Source organism: Sminthopsis crassicaudata, chromosome 4, assembly GCF_048593235.1.
Source record: "Sminthopsis crassicaudata isolate SCR6 chromosome 4, ASM4859323v1, whole genome shotgun sequence".
NCBI lineage: Eukaryota > Metazoa > Chordata > Mammalia > Dasyuromorphia > Dasyuridae > Sminthopsis > Sminthopsis crassicaudata.
The window spans coordinates 68,158,239-68,180,714 of NC_133620.1; the positions used below are offsets into that span (position 1 = coordinate 68,158,239).

Consider the following 22,476-nt stretch of genomic DNA (forward strand, 5'->3'; position numbering starts at 1 on the left):
TTTCCTTAACTCATTTTACAGATGAGGAAACTAAGGTAAATAGAGTTAAATGACATGCCCAAGGTCACATAGTTAATAAGTATTTGAGACAGGATTTAAAGAAATGATGAAGATAAGTCTTTCTGATTTCCGGCCCAGCATTTTCTCCACTATCTAGCTGTACAAACTATAGTGCCAAATTGTAATCATAAAAAAAGATACTAGGTAAGAAATAGAGTAGTTAATCTGAAGAATTATGGGCATTAGGACATTGTTATTTTCAGTCCTTTGAAAAGTACCTTAACTCAAGTTACTAATGGGTCTTGCATAGAAAATTTCCCAAAGTTTCAGGTTTCCTTATCACTTTACAAAAAATTCAATATGCTATCATGATACTTTTTCATTTTTAATTTTTTTAAGTCATTACTCCTGGAACATCTTGGCTAACTCTTAATATTAGCCTCACCTAGTTAAAATATGATTCATGGAATGATAAATTAGGTAAAGACTTTGACATTCTTCAGATAAGAAGCCAAAAGGGAATTTTGAGCTTCCTGGGGTGATTTATTTATTGTGAAATGATTCTATTGGCACTGATTCTACTTATTTTTGAGGTATATAAATCTTCCCTATCAATCAACCCATTGTTAACTTTCTAAATGTAGTTTAATCTGTAACCTGACTTAATTTATTTGGAGAATTTGCTTAATGTTTTGTTTCCTTAGGAGATATATGAGATTATGATTCTGTTTAATTAATTTTGTTCAATTTTTATGGCCTAAGAGAAAGTACTAAATTTATTCAACTTTTATGACCTAAAAAGATGTACTAGATTGCTGTATGTAAAAAGTGATTTTTCTGGCTCTCTAAAAGCCTCCTTAGAATCCTAATTTTTTTCCCCAAGGCTATTTTTCTACCTTCTAAATTTATGCTTAAGCACAATAAAACTTAGATTTTTACATCTATAATTTCTGTGTTATGATAGATATATTGAGCAGTAATCCACATGAACTGAAAAATTAGATATTTCTATCATAGCATAACTAGCACTTTTATTTTAGTCAACCAAAAATGATGGTCTACATGGCCTTTTTAGTTAATAATTTAATGAATCATAGCATTTACAACAATTCACTCAACATGAAAAACTAGTGCTTGAAATGAGGTACCTAATAGTAAACAGTAAAATGGCAATCTAATATTACAAATGCCTCAAATTTAGGAAGTTGAGTTCTCAACCACTAGCTTTAAGGCTTTTTCTCTTTCTCTTTATCAATCTCTCTCTTTTCCTTCCTCCCTCTCCTTCCCTTTCTCTCTCTCTCTCTCTCTCTCTCTCTCTCTCTCTCTCTCTCTCTCTCACACACACACATATATTTATACACACGTTTATATATATATATACACACACACACACACTAATGTTACTAGGTGGTAGACAAGATACAAATATTCAAGACCCTACAGGGTCAGTATTATTTTCTTTGCTAGTATAGTATTAAAGAATAATTGTTACACTAAACTCTCTTTTCTTTGAAATTTAAAGCAGAAAAAAGTTCTAATAATGCTCACACTTTGTGAATATTCTGTTTCCTCAGTTGTTGTAAAAGCACAGTGGCATCAATGACTACCAAGAAAGCATCTATCTCATATCCAGATGCTACGAAGGAAGTTACGAATCTGTCAAAGATTAAGGTAATCTTCCTTTCAATATATGCATTAATAAAGCAATTCTCACCCATTTTATTCTAGATTATAGCCATAGGCTTAGTCTGGAAATAATTCATTTAAAAAGCTTAAAGCACAGCAAGCCCAAAAGTCTCTGTCCCACCCCAAAAGCTCTGCTAAATTCTAAAATGTTCAGTGGGGAGTTTAGTATAAAGTATTCTGATGCCCTGAAACTTTACAAAATTATTTCTGGTTCTTTCCACTTGGCTCATCAAATGCATTTATAAATTTTTTCCCTAAAAGAGAAAAAAGGCAGTTAAGTGTTACAGTGGACAGAGGATAGAATTTAAGAGTTAGAATGACATGGGTTAAAATTCTGCCTTATTAGTGGATCAGAGTCTGTAAATATTAAGTGTGTACTGTATACCAGGTATTGTGCTAAGTGCTCTAAGAATATAAAGAAAGGCATAAGATAGCCTCTAGAAATTCACAAACCAATAGGGGAAGATACCACATAAAAAGAAACTTGTGTGTGTGTGTGTGTGTGTGTGTGTGTGTGTGTGTGTGTGTGTGTGTGTGTGTATCTCCTCAAAGAGTCTTAGCCCTGCTCTTCATAAATAGAAGGAAGAAGGAGTTCCAGGGGTAGGGATTACTGAGGAAGAATGAATAAAAACGTTGATTTCATCTTACAGAAGGATGAGTTTCTGAAGATAATGAAATCTAGAGATTAGGTGGGTAAAAAATGAGCCATTAAATCTCTTTCATCCTCATTTTCCTCATCTGTAAAATGGGGATAGTACCTACCTCCCAGAGTTATTATGAAGATAATATGAGATAATAGTTGTAAAATGCTTTACTTACAGTATAAATGCTAATATTAGAAAAATGTTTTTTTTTTAAATTTTGACTCATTTGATCCTCAAAAATTTGGAATATGAAAAGCCAAACTTCTACTCTTTTCTACAGCCATAAACTTTTTTCTCTCTCTTTTTATCTCTGTCCCACCATCACCTCCAGGTGTCTTTGGGGACATATTTGTCCAATGGGATACTCAGCCATAACATTTTATACATTCATGCTTTCCCTAAGCACACACACAACTTTAAAAACTCTTATCACCATTCTTCTTTTATATCAAAAGTCTTATGTATCAAAAGTTTTATGTGTGATTCCTCCTGGAAGCTGACTAGTTGTCAGTTGGAAAAGAACTTGTAATTCACAATAATTGAGTAATAATAGCTCAATGTGCTATTCCTTTTAGATTAATCTATATTTAATAAGATTATCTAAAGGAATGAATTTCTAATGTCTAATTTTATATGAATAGAGAGATAATTGTGGGCCTTAAAGTCACTCATATAAATAGCCTTATACTCTGTTTATTCATGAGGCCAGAAATTGGTGGTTAAGTAAGTGGAGAATAAATGAGGTGTTCATATTTGTTTTATCGGGCAAATATTTTGTGGCTAGAAAAAGCAGTACATCCTAAATATTTATTCCTATACAGCTTTAATTTTTGCTCATGGTAAATTTTGTTTTAGTAGCTATTTCTTTGATTAAAGAAAATCTAAGAACCAGTATTATCATCAGAGCGTCATGTTCAAACTTATTACATGCAACCAACAAGAATTTATTAAGCACTTACTGTGTAACAGGCATTTTGCTAAGTGTAATCTTCAAGTTTTTGAAGGATTTTAAGTTAGAATACATATTAGATTTGTTCAGTTTTGTCCAAAAAGGTAGAATTAAGTAGGACCAATGAGTAGAAGTTTCAGAAAGAAGGAAATTCTGGGATGAGAAAAATAGAGTAATTGCCTCTTAGAAATAGTTATTTTTTTAGTGTTATGGGGGAAATAGCTCCTTTATGAGTTTATTTGGTAACTAACACCTGCTGAAAATTTATCTGTCACAACCTAGAAATTATAGATTAAAAACTTAGGTTTTATTATACATAAGGATGGATTCAGATCTCAGACAAAAATAAAAAATAAACCTGAATATTTAAGATAAAAAAAATCCATAAATAACCACTAGGATTTCTTATAGGTAGAATTACAGCAGAGTGACAAGAAAGAATTCTTTTACATGTTTTTACCTTGCACACTTAGAGTCAGGTTTGGATCAGGTAAGGTTAATATTAATAGCACTTAACCAAAAATTGAAGGAGGAATGACCTTGAACATCAAATAACAAAAAATTAATGACTCTTAGACCATAAAAATTGGAGAAAAGCAGATTCCTAATTCTCTGGAGCTCCTAATCTCTTAAATTCACAAAGTTGCCTCCTATGCTGGAATTGCCCCTCTCTGGATCTTTGGTTGCCTGTGCTTAGGCCAAAGAATCATACAGCAGGAGAGAGAGGACCTGGGCTCATCTTGGATAAGTACTTGTTCCACCATTCCTTTTGAAGTCCACTAACAGGCCGACTTTTCCTGCTTTAGTGGCCAATGCTTTCTAACAAAGCTTTGATGCAACTCAGGGATGGGTGTTGGGAGGCAGAGAGAGGATGCCTGCCAGTAGAAAGATAGCATATGGAACTCTTTGTTTTATCCAAGGGTGGCAAACTCCAATGACAGTACATGTGTTACCATAAAAGACTCATCTCTAAGAACACTCAATGAGGCAGAGCAGATTGTGGAGGGATGATCCCCCAATTGTATCCATTATAGTTATGAATATTACAGTCACCAGGAATTATTACAGGGTTCGGGGTGGAGAAGACTTCAAACCAGCTGTTAAGTATGGAGGAAGAAGCAATTGCCCTGGAAGTCAAAAGATGAGGATGGCAAGAACCAGGAAAGAGTGATCAGCCTGAATTTCAGAAGGGGTTATTGAACAATGGTGCTAGAGCAAAGGTTCTATACGTGGCAGTAGAGAAAATGCCCAACCTGCCTCCTACAGTGAGCCCGAGTCACCAAAAAATAGCAGTCAGCATTGAGAAGGGTTGTTTTTTTTTTTAGTATTTCCTATGAACTCAAGAATCCAAGATAAAGTCCCCTGTTCTAGCATTAAAATCTCTTCCCAATCCAGCCCCTTCTTATCTTTCCAGTCTTCTAAACATCTTACCTCTCTTTTACATGCTCTTAAGATTCAACTACATCGGCCTACTTCCTTCTTGAATACAACCATCCATTTCCACCTCTGTACTTTTGTCTTAGCTGTTTCCTATGCCCAGAATGCTCTCACTCCTTACTTCTGCCTCTTAGTTTGCTTGGCTTTTTTATGGCTTACTTCTTATAAACCCCTCTTATAGAAGACTTTTCTCCTTCCCTCTAACTGCTCATGATTTTTCCCTGTGAGATCACTGCCAATCTATTAAGTATTTCCTTTGTAAGTACTTTATTTGCATGTTGTCTTTACAATAAAATGTCAGCTCCTTGAGAGCAGTGACTATTTTTGCCCTTAGCACAGTGCCTGACACAAGCTGTGCACTTAATAAGTGCCTATGGACTAACTGGCAAGGGGGGTACTCATCAGGAGAAAATTGGTTTCATTTTACGCCAAGGAATATGAGTAGAAAAGCAGAATTAAAGTATAAGGGGAAGTATGTTAGCAAAAAATCAAAAGATTCCCTGAAAAAGAGAGTGGAGAGAGAAGATAATCATTCAGGGAAGTATCAGGGATCAAAAGATGATAATTCCCAGCCATCAATCAAGGAAGTACCAAGACTTAAGCAAAAGCTTATAGAATAAATCAGACTCAAGGTTCTAAATAGATTGCTGTTGTGATGAAACTTTCATTCAGCGCTCTAGTCTCCCAGGTGAATCCCGCAGACTTGGTTGGAGGTGGGAAGGGCCCAAAGGTAAATGCTGTTGGGAACTAGCCATAGTGCTGATCTAGTATATACTAATTAGTATATACTAGCCACATTCACCTATGGACCAGGCACAAAGCAAAGAAAGAAATCGGATGGGACCTTACTGGCAGAGAAATAGCATGGCCTTAGGAGCATTTTGACCTCCAGGTAGTTTTTTATACCTTGATAAAGGTTATCTCCTTCAAAAAGGGAAACTAAACAGGGCATCTCCTATGTGACTTCTCCTCAGTACATGTGGTGTCTCTTTAGTTACTATCTGTTCAGGTTGCTATTGATCCTGTTGTGTAACACCAATAGGAACAGTGATTAGTCAAGTGCTTTAAGTCCAATTTTTCTGATAACACCTTTGAGGTCATTTCCTTTCCGTTAGGATGTATTTGTGTCAGGGTATGTTTGGGAAGACCCTGAGAATTACACCAGTATTTTCAGGAAGGCTCCCTCCCTCATACCCCTAAAGTGCCTGCTTTATATGATGGTACAAGGGCTAGGAAACGGCTTCAAGAATTATATAGGGTGACCTCTTTGTGGTAAAACAGGAAATGCCCCATATATATTGCAGAGGTAGTTCTGCTGATATTTCAGGCTGCAGGATTCATTCACATCAACTCCCAGGGACAAAAGGAACAGACAGTGATCTTTCTGGTTATTTGGAAATAAGATGTAATATTCTGTCACCTGTTTGCAATAAGCCAAGCTAAGATAGAAAACTGGGAAGTACTGTGCTGGCCTTTGAACAGTAAAAGGGCAGATCTTTAGACAAACTGGGCTGTGTTAGTATTATCATGGTAAATTTAAGATATGGTTTCATATCTAGCCCCTTTTAATTTAAATTTTGAGATGTCTATATATATTAAGTTCATAATAATGTAATATGAGTGAACAGAACTATGAGGTTCAATCATGGTTTTTGAAGCTGCTGCCATCCATGAGTAACTCTAGCTCCATATCATCTGTCCTTTGTATTTGAGCAATTTAAGCACAAGATTTTTTTCTAATTGTCTGAAGAATCAAAATGCAATTATTTACTCAAATGGGAAATTCCTAGCAAATATTTGTTGAATAAGTGAACAACTGAATGAATAAATCAATGAAAGATTTTCTTTTTCTACTTAATAAATTACATGTTTTAAACAATTATCTCCTCCCAGAAAGAATGCATCGATTGGGTTGCTACATGCAATATCCTTCTTTCTAAGTTGAAAGGAAGAAAAGTCACTTTGTTATCAAGTGAAGATACAAAAAATCTGTACGACTACGAGGTATTTGTTAAAAATGAGTATTTGCTATTGTTTTTGCTTTAGATAAATGTAGCATAATAGAAGACTGAACTGATAGGAAGAGGCAAAGGGAAGGGCAAGGAGAACAATAATTTATTAAATATCTACTATATGCTAAGTATTGTGCTAAGTGCTTTACAAGTATCATATCATTTGATTCTTAGAACATTCATGGGAGGTAGCTCATAATTTTACATTTGAGGAAACATGCAAATTAAGTAACTTGCTCAGGGTCCTAATCTGGTAAGTATCTAAGGTCAAATTTGATCTCAGGTCAGTCTTCTAGGTCCAATTCTCTCTTTTGAGTCTCCTAGATGTTCCTGAAGCTCAATTTTAATCTTTACTTTGCCATTAAATAGTCAGAAGACCTTGAGCAAATTATCTAACTTCTTTGTGTTTTACTTTCCTTTTTCTGTAAAATGAGAGAAGTTGGAGTAGACAAAAATCATGCTATATTTATATAGTCCTTTACAAAAATTATTCTTACAACAATCCTATAAGATTTGTTCTCATTTTAGAGATGAGGAAGTTTAAGTTCAGAGAAACCATGGAACTCATTTTCTTTTTTTAATAAAAAATGATTTTTATCTTCAAAACACATGCATGGATAATTTTTCAATATTGACCCTTGCAAAATTTTGTATTCCAAATTTTCTCCTCCTCCCCCTATCCCTTCCCCTTGATGGCAAGTAATCCAATATATGCTAAACATGTTAAAAATATATGTCAAATCTAATATATATATATATGCATATATATACACATTTATATTATTATCTTGCTGCACAAGAAAAATCAGATAAAAAAGGAAAAAAATTGATAAAGAAAACAAAATGCAAGCAAACAACAGCAAAAAGAGTGAAAATGTAATATTGTGGTCCATACTTAGTTCCCACAATCCTCTCTCTGGGTGTAAGTGGCTCTCTACATCATAAGATCATTGGAATAGGCCTCAATCATCTCATTGTTGGAAAGAGTCACATCCATCAGAATTGATCATCATATAGTATTGTTGTTGAAGTATATAATGATCTGGTCCTGCTCAATTCACTCAGCATCAGTTCATGTGAGTCTCTCCAAACCTCTCTGTATTCCTCCTGCTGGTCATTTCTTATAGAGCAATAATATTCAATAACATTCATATACCACAATTTATTCAGCCACTCTCCAGTTGATGGACATCCATTCAACTTCCAGTTTCTAGCTACAACAAAAAGAGCTGCCACAAATGTTTTGGCACATACAGGTCCCTTTCTGCTCTTTAGCATTTATTTGGGATATAAGCCCAATAGCAGCACTGCTGGATCAAAGGGTATGCACACTTTGATAACTTTTTGCATATAGTACCAAATTGCTCTCCAGAATAGTTGGATCTGTTCACAACTCCATCAATAATGTATCAGTGTATCAGTTTTCCCGCAGCCCCTCCAACATTCATCACTATCTTTTCCTGTCATCTTAGTCCATCTGAGAGGTGTATAGTGCTATCTCAAAGTTGTTTTAATTTGCATTTCTCTGATCACAAGTGATTTAGAGCACCTTTCATATGGAAATAATTTTAATTTCTTCATCTGAAAATTGTCTGTTCATATCTTTTGACCATTTGTCAGTTGGAAAATGATTTGAATTCTTATAAATTTGAGTCAATTCTCTATATATTTTAGAAATGAGGCCTTTATCAGAACCTTTAAATGTAAAAATGTCATGGAACTCATTTTTAAGGATTCATTCTATCCTGGCTAATAGAAGCATGTTTGATGCTTTACAAGGCTGCCCTAGAATTTGTAGCATGTAAATAGTGTTGTTTTATTACTCTTAATTCACCCTCCCCTAGGAGAAGAGTATATATGAACATTATACATTGTAATGGAGAAAATATTACTAAAGTAGATTAAACTTTTAAAATGTGTAATATATGTTTCTAGAGAGCCCCATAGTTAAATATTTACCAGTGCACCTCTGTAATTCTCTTTAAACATTGCTTAAGCTCAGTAGAAATGCAGTAGATGGCTCAGGAAACAAAGTCATCATCAAATTGAAGGCTAAGAATAATAACTGACATTTTACATAACACTTTAAAGTTTTTAAAATGTTTCACATTTATTATCTCATTTGAACTTCATAACATTACTTAATGACTACTACAGAATTACTACTATATCAAAAAAGAAAAAAAAGAGAAAAAGAGAGAAAGAAACAAAGAAATAAATAAGGCTCAATTAGCAGGACCTATTCTTGATGAAACCATGTTGACTCTTTGGAATCACTGCTTCCTTTTCTAGATGTACATTTCCCATGCCTTTGATAATATGCTCTAGACTAAGGATAGGAATTAAAGTTGAGTTTACTGGACTATAGTCTTAAAACTATATTCCCCCCACCTTTTTCAAGGGAGGTCATTTGTCTTGTTTTAGTTTTCTGGTGCCTTCCCCATTCTCCACCATCTTAGATCACTGACCATTGCTCAGGAACAGTAGACAGTTACTAAGTGCTTTCTTATTCATTTATTTAGATTTTATTTCAATTGCCTATTAGCTTGAAGGAATAGGACCAGTAGGGTAACTATGAAGGTACACCCTGTATCAGATCACCTGTGCATGGCTGCTAGCCAGCCACACCTTAGGTACTTGAAGACCACAGAAATCATTAGCAAGACTTCAGATAATATAAAATAATCCTGTCTCAAAGTCCATTAGTATGTGACTCTCTCCTTATTGGTGATGGTTCCACCAATGAGTGAGGTCAGAACAGAGTTTCTAAAAGATAAGAGAGCTTTAACCTTCATTAGCCTTCCTACATAAAATTTTAAGGCAGTCCCCTTTGAGGACTCTTCAAGTGGCAGTTTCCCTGGAACTCCAGGTTGCCTATTTCGTTGGGCTTGCATTCTACAGAGCTCACTATATTCAGAAAGCCACAACAAGTTTTGTCCAGGTTCTAAGCATGTCCTTGGCATAGATTTCCAATCATTAGGAGTTAAAATTTTAAAAGCCAAATTCTCTCATATCATCTCAACATAAGATGATATAGACCCATAAAGAGTGCAAGCCTTTTTCAGATCTTTGATAATTTCTAATGTATTTTCTTTTTCTAGTGTATTTTCTTTTTTCTTGACCTGAAGAGTCAAATCCTTCAATCACAGGATACGTTTCTATTCTTAAATCACATGTATCTTGCCCTTCCTCTTTAGCTTTAATTTAATTTTGTAATTATGTCATAGGGGGTGGACACAGCTACTGCATGATGGTGTCACTGCCCCCTCCCACTCCTACTCCTCCCTCTACCCACAAAGGGAAAATTGAGGGGGGAGAATCGTGAGGTAAGGAATGACCTAAGGGTGCCTGCTTGGGTGTAACTGAGCTGTGAAATCCAGAATCACTTATCAGCTTGGTACTTAAGATCTAATTCTGCATGCCTTTCAGCCTTTCTAAGTACTATTCCCCTCTTCGTTGGTCTTCTCACACTTCCTTGTCTGGATGTTCTCCTTAAAGCTTTTCTTTCTTTTAGAACTTGTGGACTCCTTTAAAGCTAATTGCATTATGTTGTATATATAGAATGTATCTTCAGGAATTGAATTGGGACCATTATCAATGGTTTTTCTCCCACTAGTTTCCACTTATCTGGTTCTAATTCTTCCTTAGAGAGCCAAGGAGACATGCATTCTTATGTTTCTAAGAGTCCAATGATCTGGTTCTAAGGTTCCAAACCTTGGTTCTTTATTAACTTAACTAAGCTTTCCACACACTTCCTTTGGGGTGAGGAAGGCTCTTTTCTTAGTATTTGTCCCATTTCAGCTGAAACACTAGTTTAGCCCTTACCAAAGTTTCCTACTTGTCTATTTTTGTACTTACCCTATTTCCAGGTCATGGGGACACTTTGTTTGAAGTTCTCCAATGAACTCACAATCATGTCAGTCGAACTGCTGAGTGTAAATCCTTACATCACACTTTCAGGTGCCAAATGTAATGTCCAGGCTAGCTTTCTGGAGGTCCTCTGGAAGGGCCTCGGTCTCAGCAGGATAGACATCATGAGAATGGACAAGAATAGAGTCTAGATTCTTTATTCTGGCCCAGTCTTGATCTTAATGCAAGAGGCATGAGAGCCACCACAAAGCTGGTAAAAGATAGAATGTCTGTCTTTCATCCCTGTTGGCCCTTATATTGTAATTATTGTAATTATATTATTACAGCATACTGATTATGTGTGAACTTAGAGAACTATTACATCACCATACTAAGTACCAAGTATATATGTGATCATCTCATCAATTCCATTGAGTTAACACCTTGTTTCAAGTATACTTCTCCAAAGTTCTGCCCTCTACAGAAAACTTGGATCTTTAATAGAGGATATCCTAGTATTCCTGTTGAAGACAGTAGAACTTTATAAATAATTTGAAATGTAAATATGGAAGTTGAGAGAAACATAGAATGTCAAGTGCATCTAAAAAATTGCAAGGGACCACACAATAATGAAGTGTTTATATTTACAAGAGAAGAAACAAGTTTCTTCTCAGCTAATAAACAGACATATTAAGTCCTTATTATGTTCCAGGAGAAACAAAGATAAAAATGTGATCTCTATCTTCAAATAGCCCATGTTCTAATATGAGAGATAACATGTAAATATATCTTGTTTACAAGATATATGCAGAGTAGATGGAAAGTAATCTTTAATGGAAGGCATTAAATATAGCAGTTGGAACTGAAGAGGCCCTTTTGCAGAAGGTGGGATTTCAGATGAATCTTGAAGCTAAGGGAGCAAAGGTAAGGAACAAGAGCTTTCCAGGCATGGAGAATAGCCATTATCAATGTTTGGAGTTGCGAGATGTAGGGTTGTGTGTAAAAATATTAGTAATTAGGCTAGGGTAGCTGGATTATATATATATATATATATATATGTACATATATATATATATATATATATATATATATATATATATATATATATATATATATATATATGTTACATTATAGGGAAGAAAATAAGAAGATTGAAAATGTATGAAGGTTTTTTTTTTTAATTTTAAGAATTAAATTAAAGAGATATGCATGGATACTGTATCATAGAAAGCAGAGCCAAGATGGTAGAGTAAAAGTGGGGACTCACCTGAGCTCTCCCAAATTCTCCTTCAAACAACTTTAAAGTAGTACTTTAAATTGAATTCTGGAGTAGCAGAACCAACCAATGATCACGATGAAACAATTTCCAAGCCCAGTACATCAGAAAAGTAAAGTGGTCCCAGCAAAGACATGAAAAGCAGACCATTCCAAGGCAAGAAAAGAACAGCACAAACTGTTCAGGGCACCAGTAGCAAAACTTGGACATAGTTTATCAGTGGCAGCAGCGGCTTAAAGATCTCTCAAATCACAGATAATTAGTGGGTCAACTGGTCAGAAGAAAATTCTAGAGGATACTTGCTGGCATTGAGTGTAAGTCCATGTCTCATTGCCCATAGAGTTCTGGGTCCTTCCAAGAACTAAGAGGAGGACTAGCTTATTAGTACTTTTAGCTAAAGGGGTATAGGGATCCTGCTCATAATTCTTGGTTGGAGAAGAGTGCTTGTGGTCATTCACAGACCAGAGCATAGACCAGGAGAGCAATGACCACACCTCTCTTTAGATTATACCATCTTGGAAGAACAAAAACTTAGACACTGGAGCTAGTTTTGAAAACAGCAACAAGAAAGGCCTGAACCTTGGGACAGAGCCCAACTTTAACGTAAAGTTAAAATTCAAGAAATAGGCTGGGAAAATAAATAAATATTAATAAAAGAAACTGACTATAGAAAGTTACTGTGATGACAAGGAAGATCAGGACACAAACTCAATAGTCTACCAAGTCAAAACAGCTACATGTAAAGGCAAAGAAAAATGTGAATTGGTCATAGCCTGCTCAAAAGAATTCCTGAAAGAGCTCAAAAACAATTTTAAAAAATTAAAGTAGAGAAAATATTGAGAAAAGAAATGAGATATAAGGAAATTCTGAAAAGAGAACCAAAAGCTTGGAAAGGAAGCACAAAAATACCTACCTCAAAAACAGAATCACAAGGCAATTGCAAACAGACTTTCACATCCAGAGAGAGAACTATGGAAACTGGATATGTATCAAAGCAGAATATTAGCCCAATTTGAGCTTATTTTTCTTTTGCAGCATGATGACTATGGAAATCTATTTAGAAGAATTGCATGTGCTTAACCTATATCAGATTACTTGCTGTCTTGGGAGGGAGAAGGGGGAGAGAAGGATAAAAAATTGAAACACAAGGTTTTGAAAAGGTAAATATTAAAAATTATCTTTGCATGTATTTGGAAAAATTAAATACTATTTAAAAATTTTAAAAGTCAGTATTAGCCAAATGGTTAAAGAGGCACAAAAATCCAAGGAAGAAAAGAATTCCTTAAAAACAAGAAGGGTCAAATGGAAAAGGAGATACAAAATCTCATTGAAGAAAATCCCTTAAAAATTAGAATTGGGCAAATGGAAACTAATGATCCCATGAGATAGCAATAAACAATTTAAAAATAAGCAAAAGAATGAAAAAATAGAAGACAATGTGAAATATCTCATTGGAAAAACAACTAACTGGGAAAATAGTTTGAGAAAGTAAATGGAGGAAAATTTAAGTTTGTAATCATAACCATGAATATGAATGGGATAAACTCACTCATAAAATGTAACTAGATCACCGAGTGCATTAATAATCAAAATCTTACAATATGTTTTTTTTTTACAAGAAACATACCTTGAGCAAAGAAATGCACAAAGAATAAGGAGCTGGAGCAGAATTTATTAAGCTTCAGCTGATGTTAAAAAAGTAGGAGTATCAATCATGATATCAGACGAAGAAAAAGCAATAATAGATATAACTAAAGAGATAAGCAGGCCTATATTTTGATGAAAAATTCCATAGAGAGCTAAGTAATAGTCATACTAAATATTTATGCACCAAATGCCATAACATAAAAATTCTTAAAGGAAAAGTTAAATGAATTATAGAAAGAAATTAGTGGAGGACCTCAATTTTCCCTCTCAGAACTAATTTAATAAAAAATAAGAAAGAAGTAGATTTTTAGAAAAGTTAGATATGACAGACTTATGAAGAAAATTGAATGGAAATAGAACAAAATACACCTTTTTCTTTGTGGTACATGGCACCTACACAAAAATCAGCCACATAGTAGGAAATAAAAAACCTCACAATCAAATACAGAAAATCAGAAATATTAAATTCATCCCTTTCAGATCATAATGCAATAAAATTACATTCAATAAAAGATTTTGCAAACATAGGACAAAGATTAATTGGAAACTAAATCTAATCCTAAAGAATGAAAAGATAAAAGAACAAATTATAGAAATAACAATTTCATGAAAGAATGATACAATGAAACAACATGCCAAAATTTATGGGATGTAGTTAAAACAATATTTAGAAATTTTATATCTTTAAATTTAACATCAATAAAATAGAGAAAGAGCAGATCAGTAAACTGGATGTGCAACTGAAAAAAAGAAAACAAAAAGGGATCAAATTAAAACTCTTTAATTAAATACCAAATTGAAAATCCTGAAAATCTAAAGAAAATAAAATTGAAAATAAGAAAACCATTAAATTAATAAAACTAGGAGCTGGTTTTATTGAGATGGATACAATAAAGTAGACGATTGTTGAATTTGATTTTTTTAAAGAAGAAAACCAAATCACCAGTATCAAAAATGAAAGAAATGGATTAACTACCAATGAAGAAAAAATTAAAGGAATTATTAAGCACAATTTTGCCTAATTACATGCCAATAAAGTTATCAATCTAAGTGAAATGGATGAAGACTTTAAAAATTTATCCAAATTCACAGAAGAGGAAGAAAGATACTTAAATAACCCTATCTTAGAAAAAGAAATCAAAGAAACTCTCAAAAAGCATCTAAGAAAAAATCTCGAGGACCAGATGGATTCACAAGTGAATTCTACCAAACAGTTAAAGAATGATTAATTCCAGTACTATATAAAATTGTGAGGGAAATAGGTAAACAAGGAGTTCTATCAAATTCATTTTATGACATATGGTGCTGATACCTAGAGTAGAAAAGCAAAAACAGAAAATGAAAACCAAAGACCAATTTCCCTAATGAATATTGATTCATAATTTTTAAATACTTGCAAGGAGCCTACAGCAATAAATCACAAAAATCATACATCCCATATCAAGTAGAATTTATACCACTGATCCCCAGGCTGGTTCAATATAGGAAAACTGTCAGCATAATTGAACATATAAATAACAAAACAACAAAAATCATATGATTATCTCAACAGATACAAAAGAGCTTTGACAAAATTCAATATGCATTCTTGTTAAAAACACTGGAAAGCAAAGGAATAAATGGAACTTTTCTTAAAGTGATAAATAGCATCAATCCAAAACTATCAACAAGCATTACCTGTAATGGGGATAATCTAGAAGCCTTCCCAGTAAGATCGGGGATAAAGTGATGATGCTCATTATCATCACTATTATTCAATATTGTTCTAGGGATACTAGCTGTAGCAATAAGAAGAAAGAAATTGAAAGAATTAGAATAAACAAGGAAACAAAATTATTATATTTTGTAGATGATATCATTGTATATTTAAAGCATCCTAGTGAATCAACGAAAAAGCTAGTTAAAACAATGGGTGGATTTTAAACAAGTTTCTTGGTTAAAGAATACATTTCTCAAATATATAGAGAATAATCAAATTTATATGAAAATGTCATTCCCAATTGGCAAATGGTCAAAGAATATGAACATTTTTCAGACAAAGAAATCAAAGTTATCTATAGTCATATGAAAAAATGTTATAAATCACTATTGATTAGAGAATTACAAATTAAAACAACTCTGAGGCACCAACTCATACCTATCAGATTGGCTAATATGACAGAAAAGGAAAATGACAAATGTTGGAGGGGATGTGGGAAAACTAGGACACTAATGAATTGTTGGTGGAGTCATGAACTGATACAACCATTTGAGAAAGCAATTTGGAACTATGCCCTAAGGGCTATAGAACTATGTGTACCTTTTGGCCAACCAATATATTGTAGTATATAATATTTATAGCACCTCTTTTTGTAGTAATAAAGAATTGGAAATTGAGGGCATATTGGGGAATGGTTGAACAAGTTGTGGAATATAATTGTAATATAATATTATTATTGCATTACAAGAAATGAAAAACATGATATAGAATGAAGTGAGCAGAATTAGGAGAACATCATATATGGTAATACTAATAATTTTTTAAAAGTAAGTTTAAACAACTCTGATATTTTACCTCCCATACATCATTGGTAAAGATTGGTAAAGAAAACAATAAAGAAAAATGACAGTTATTGGAAGAAGAGGAGAAGATGTACACTGGTGCACTGTATGTAGATCTACATTTGTCATTCCATAAAGCCATTTGAAGTTGTGCTCCTCATATTCCAAATTGTATATACTCTTTGATCAAGCTATATCACTATTAAGCATACAATTCAAAAAACATTAAAGAGAGGGAAATGATCATAGATACAACAATATTTAATATAATTGGAAACAGAGTCAAGGTAAAAAGCAACAATCCTTGCTCTCAGTTTGCTTACAATAGCTAACACGAAAACAATTAGAGACAAATAGAATATAAATTGAATTCATGATAATTTGAGAGAGAAGACACTAAGGTTTAAAAGGGCTGGGAAAGGGTTCTTTTAGAAGGTGGGGCCCAACAATGAAGGAAAGGCTGGATAAATTATGGTACATGTGATGGAATATTATTGTGCTGTAAGAAATGATGAAAGGTGGTACTTTCAGCAAAACCTAGGAAGATTTGTATGAACTGCTGCAAAGTGACATTTAAAGAATCAAGAGAAAAAATTATGTAGTAACATCATAAAGGCAAAAAAATTTTGAAAGACTTGAGAACACTAATCAATCAGAACTCCAGAAAACCAATCATAAGTCATCCTGCCCTCCTATGACAAACAGGTTATGGAGCCAAGGGGCAGAATGAAACACATTTTTGACATGGCAAATGTATGGATTTGTTTGCTTGACTAGTCTTATTTGTTATAAGAATTGTATATTTCTTTTTTTATTAGGGGTGGGGAAGAAATTGATTGGTGTAGCTAGCTATAATGTTGACAACATTTAGAAGAAGAAAAAAGGGAGCACTAGCCCCTAAGTCAGGAGGACCCGAGTTCAAATGTTGGTCTCAGACATTTAACACTTCCTAGCTGTGTGACCCTGGGCAAGTCACTTAACCCCAATTGCCTCAGCAAACAGAAGAAGAAGGAAGAAGAAGAAGGAGAAGGAAGAAGAACAAGGAGAAGGAGAAGGAGAAGGAGAAGGAGAAGGAGAAGAAGAAGGAGAAGGAGAAAGAGGAAGAGGAGGAGGAGGAGGAGGAGGAGGAGGAGGAGATGAAGAAGATGAAGAAGAAGATGATGATGATGATGATGATGATGATGATGAAGAAGAAGAAGAAGATGATGATGATAAAAGGAACCAAGGAGAGACATGAGAGCATTATTATTTAAATGCACTGAAGAGAACTGAAAAAATTTTCAAAAAGAAACAAGGACAGGCAGGACACATCTGAAAGTAACTTATTGAATTTATTATATACTTTTAAAAACGTTTGATATGTATATATTTCCTCCCCCTCTTTACCTATGCTCATCATTTTAATCACAACTTCTAACTGGAGGTTTTCCCAAGGTGCTGTCCTGGACTTTCTCTATTCACTCTCTCAAAGACCTCATCAGTTCCTATTAATTTAATATCTAAGCAAAAGATTCACAGATCTATATATTCAACTTCATTGTCTCCTGTAAGCTTTAGCCCCTCAACACTAGTTACCATGTCAAGCCATGTCCTAGTGACATCTCAACTTAATATTTCCAAATTTTAATATTAACATTGGTCCCTAAATCCACCCTCTTCTAAACCTCTCTATTTCTGTCAAAACCATCTCCATTTAGTGGAATCTCAGTTAATTGTCACACCTTCCTCGCATCTCAGAATTTTCCCTCCTTGCCCCAAAGAACCTCCAGCCTATCATGGTGCCCTTGGTTCTTTGCATCCTGCCCTGGAAGTCTCCGGATATCTTTGAATCTTGTCATGTGCGTCCTAATTATGGCATAAATCTCCATTAAATTTCCATCTTCCTCCCAAGTCTCCTGTCCCAAATCCTGGCTGAATTGTCAACAGATAGTTGGAACTGGTGGAAATGTCCTACTCAACCATTCCTATGATAATTATTTCAAATATTACTCATTACTTTTATTCATCATGCTAATAATAGATATACTAGAATTATAAAGCACTTAGAATGTAATGTACAATTATATAAATACTAGTTATAGCACTTTGTAAACATTATTTCATTTGATCTTCACAACAGCCCTTTGAGGTAGCTACTAGATATTTTATTATCCCCATTTTACAGATATGTAAACTGAAGTTCAGAGAAGAGAAATAATTTGCCCATTGTCACAAGTGATTGGATGTAATTAATAAGAACAATGGCTAGCATTTATATAGTACTTTAAGACCCTTGCAAAGTGCTTTACATATGTTTTCTCATTTGAAAACAGTCTTGTAAAGTAGGCACGATTATTATTACCAATTTACAGTTGAGGTGACAGAGAAGGGGAGATTGGGTATCCATGATCAAACAACTAAGAAGTAGATCAGAGGATTTTAATCCTCTCCTGGGCACACTCCTATGGCAAATAAATCCCTTTCTAGTATCACACGTTGCTTACATTAATGCAATATAGTTAACCAATATAACCTTGTGCGCTGAATGCTCCAGATCTGCAAACCTACTAATTGCTTCGCTTTACTCGGCAGCTAGGTGTAGACAGCAAGACCTATGATGTCAGCGGATGGAAAAAAACTTTTGGGGAGATGGCCCAGCAACATTTGGAGGAGAACTTTATGGAGGAAGAGCCAAAACGCGTCTCATACTTAAGGCCACAGAGAGAAACCGAGCCTCTGAGACCCACTAACTGGTGGGAGAAGAGTACTAGCGAGATGGCACAACGTCACACAGAGGAGAAAAAAAAGTCGGAAGCCTTTCCAAAACGAAGTTTGCAAGTAAGACAATGGAGGGAAATTGAGATTCCCAGGGGCTGTACCTGGAGGAGCATGATGGCTAGAATATTTGGGGAAGGGGTGAGGACAGATGCTGAAAATGGGATAGGCCTGGAAACTTGCAGTAATGCTCTCAGTGATCATCTTTGCATCTCCTTGCAGAGGGAGCGTGAGCCTTCAGCTCAAAAGGAAAGTGTTGTTTGGTATGTTGGAAAAGATCAAAATATCCATTCCAGACCTCTGGTATTAGAAAAATTGACACCTACAGAGGTAAATGTCTGGGTTACCCATTTAACTCAATAATGTTGCGAAAGTGATGGAACAGGAGTAAGCATTTATTAAGCACCAACTAAAGCCTTCACAAATATGGTGTCATTTAATCTTTTAAATACTAAATTGACTGTAAGTACTACCTTTATTGTAATTTTGTAATCCCATCACAACCGTTTTACACCAAACCCAGCAGTAATATGGGAAGAAATTCCCACCATAATATTTTCCTAAATGCTATGAATTTTTTCTCACTGATCTCTGGTCTCTGGAGAGTTGTAAGCCTGCACCTTGACAAACAGAAGGTGTTTTCCCCTCATTATCCTTCAGCCTGGCGTAGAATATCCCCTTATTTCCCATCTCTCCCTCCTCATCACCCACTTTTTTCCCCTCTCACTTCTTCCTAATTCCTTCTCTGGAGAGTCAAATGGTTCAATGGGTGGAACAGTGGGCCTGAAATAAAAAAGACCCAAGTTCCAAATTTAGCCTCAGAAATACACTAGCTGCATGTCCCTGCACAAGCCACTTCACTGCTCTGCCTCAGTTTTTCTCCTCTGTAAAAGGGGAATAATAATAGCACTTACCTCCTAGGCTTGTTGTGAGTATTCAAGTGAGATTTTATTTGTAAAGTGCTTATACTTAATAAGTGCTGTATAAATATTAGCTATTATCAAAATTTTGAGTCTTTTTCATAACTCAAGGGCCATATATAAGATATACATATTATATGTATATATATAAAATAACAAATAAAATATACAACATAAAATATAGTGTATTTTACTACTATTATTATAACTACTGCTGCTTCTGCTGCTATTACCACTACTACCAAACCACCACCACCATCACTACTACTACCCCACTACTTCCATCATCACTATACTGCTCCTCCTGCTCCACTATTACCACCATCACTCCTCCTACTGCTGCTGCTGCTGCTGCTACAATTACTACGCAGCATTTATAAAGCACTTTAAGGTTTACAAAGTATTTTACCAATTATCTCATTTAATCTTTTCTTTTCTTCAGAGTACATTTTCTTCCTTTCCAAACTTAGGAGTCACCTTCACTTAATTCTATAGACCTCGCATCTTTAAATCCAAGCTTCATGCCTCAGTTACTAAATTTTTTCACCAATTTCTCAGGCCTATGGACATTAATTCATCCTTCCAATCTATAGATGCAGAGAGAAAAGAGGTGTTAGTTGATTCTATCCAGCATTAGGAGCCAGTTACATAACAGGAGTTATACATTACTTTATTTGATCCTTAAGACAACCATGCCTTGTAAGTGTCATTATCACCCCTATTTATCATTGAGGAAACTGAGGTTAAGTGACTTGCCTAGAGTCATATAGCTAAGTGTCTGTAGTTGCATTCAACCTCTTCTTTCTGACTGCAAATGGGAAAGCCAGAATGGAAAGCCTGTTTTCTCATTCTACTGTATAGCATTTTTAACCCATTGTTTTTAGTGCTATTAGTAATATCTTTAGCTTTAGGCTTCCATCTTTTTTTTTTGAATCAAATATAAGATCTTAACTCCTTTTCTTTTCCCTTTTTTGCCCATTTCTGAGGTTCTTTTCAAGATTTGTTTTTATCTGAAACATTAGTCAGCTGATTGGGTAAAAGTCTTTTCTAGCCTAAGATTCTGTAATTTTAACTGCTGTGTGTAAATTCCTTTTTTAAGGAAACTCCATCTTTCTCACTTTTTCTTCCTTTCATTGCACTCTTCTTTCTTTATGAGCCTATCCCCATATCCAACTCAACTCTGATATCATTTGGTGTTTGGATAGAAAAGGGCAACTTTGACAAATCAGTAGCTCTGTTACTTGACCTCACCAGGTCATGAATAGCAATGTCCTAGAGCTTCTCACCCAGCTGAAGTTTTCCTTGCTGAAACCCTTCACTTGTTCTCTTTCTTCCAATTCGATCCTGTTAGGAAGAACTGACTGTCCTCGAGAAATTCAGCAACACCGAAAAGGAAAGATTTGAATCCCTACAAGTGATTGAAAATTTAAAAACTAAACTTCTGTAAGTATCAGGAACCCTCCTAGAAGAAGAGCAAGAAAAGTTCTCCTCCTGTCTGGGGATGTTTTCATCTAGCAAAGACTAAACTGTAGACAGTGTTTAAGTTGAAGGCAATTGAAACAATGGCTTCTTTATAGCCTTCAATCATTCCTCTAGTTTTCATTCAGAGGAAGAGTATTGAATGGTAGTTTCCATTTATCCACTTTGGGGCTGCACCTTGTAGTAATGAAGGAAGGCAATAGCCAATCCATTATTACCAGTGCCCTCCACCCCCTCACAGGATGAATAAAGTAAAATTAGCATCCATGGTAGTGCCAAGAACTCAGTAAAATGACCCTTAAATCTTATTTTCCATGGCCAATTCAGGGACAAATTGTAAGAATTATTGGGAAACAAATTATTGGGTAGAATCTGTGGAACAAATCACTTAACAATTGCCTCAGCCAAAAAAAAAGTCACATCAATTCTGGGACTCTGTTTAATTCTCTAAGAATATATCTGAGAGAAGTGCCAACTTTCATTGATAAGAGGGATTTCAAACTGATGCCCAAATTCACTTGGAAATTTAATTGAGGGGTAGCTAGCTGATGCAGTGGACCTGATGATTTGAAACAATCATATCTCAGACACTTAACACTTCCTAGCTGTGTGATCTTAATCAAGTCACTTAGCCCCAAATGCCTTAAAAAAAAAAAAAGGAAATGTGAATAAAACCACAGATCTACTTCCTAACGAAATGTTATTGAAAGTTGTATCTCCTTGTTTATATAAGAACCAGAATTATATAATTATATAAGACCTGAATTCTGAACATCCTGACTGTCAGATTCCATTTAGAAATCTTGAAATGCATAGATAACCCTGGCAAATTCTTTCTTTCTACTGATAAATTCTTGTACCAAAGAGATTTATAAATGCTACCTATCTCATTCTCTGCCCCCACCCCACGGGGCTTTTGCCTATGACAGAGATACAGAAGTTCGTGTCCAACATGCAGAAGAGAAATTTGAAGAAATCAGTGAGAAGCTGACTGAAGCACTCGCCAGAAACCGTGAGCTGCAAAAGGAGCTGGGAAAAAGCCAATGAATGTTTAAAGGCTATCATGGCTAAAGATACACCCAAAGATGAGGCTGAGAAAAAGACGAGCATAAGGATAAAGATAAAGATAAGGATAAGGATAAGGATAAGGATAAGGATAAGACTAAACCTGAGATGAAGTAGAGGAAGAGGAAGAGGAAAAAAAACCAGGACCCTCTGAAAAGAAAGGTGATGGTTATTTCCTATGCTTAGAATAACTCTTAAATGTTTTAGAAAAGCTAAA

The 22,476-nt window shown here is 34.8% G+C and overlaps 1 protein-coding gene across 1 annotated transcript in view; it reads left to right on the forward strand.

Moving 5' to 3' along the window:
- The window catches only part of AXDND1 (axonemal dynein light chain domain containing 1), a 116,634-nt gene that overhangs the window by 92,480 nt on the left and 1,678 nt on the right, over positions 1 to 22,476 (forward strand). Inside the window, 9 exon segments of the mRNA XM_074308490.1 lie at positions 1,575 to 1,671; positions 6,610 to 6,720; positions 18,613 to 18,858; positions 19,018 to 19,125; positions 21,067 to 21,158; positions 22,124 to 22,226; positions 22,228 to 22,288; positions 22,291 to 22,362; positions 22,365 to 22,421. Coding sequence (XP_074164591.1) covers positions 1,575 to 1,671; positions 6,610 to 6,720; positions 18,613 to 18,858; positions 19,018 to 19,125; positions 21,067 to 21,158; positions 22,124 to 22,226; positions 22,228 to 22,288; positions 22,291 to 22,362; positions 22,365 to 22,421 — 947 coding nt within the window.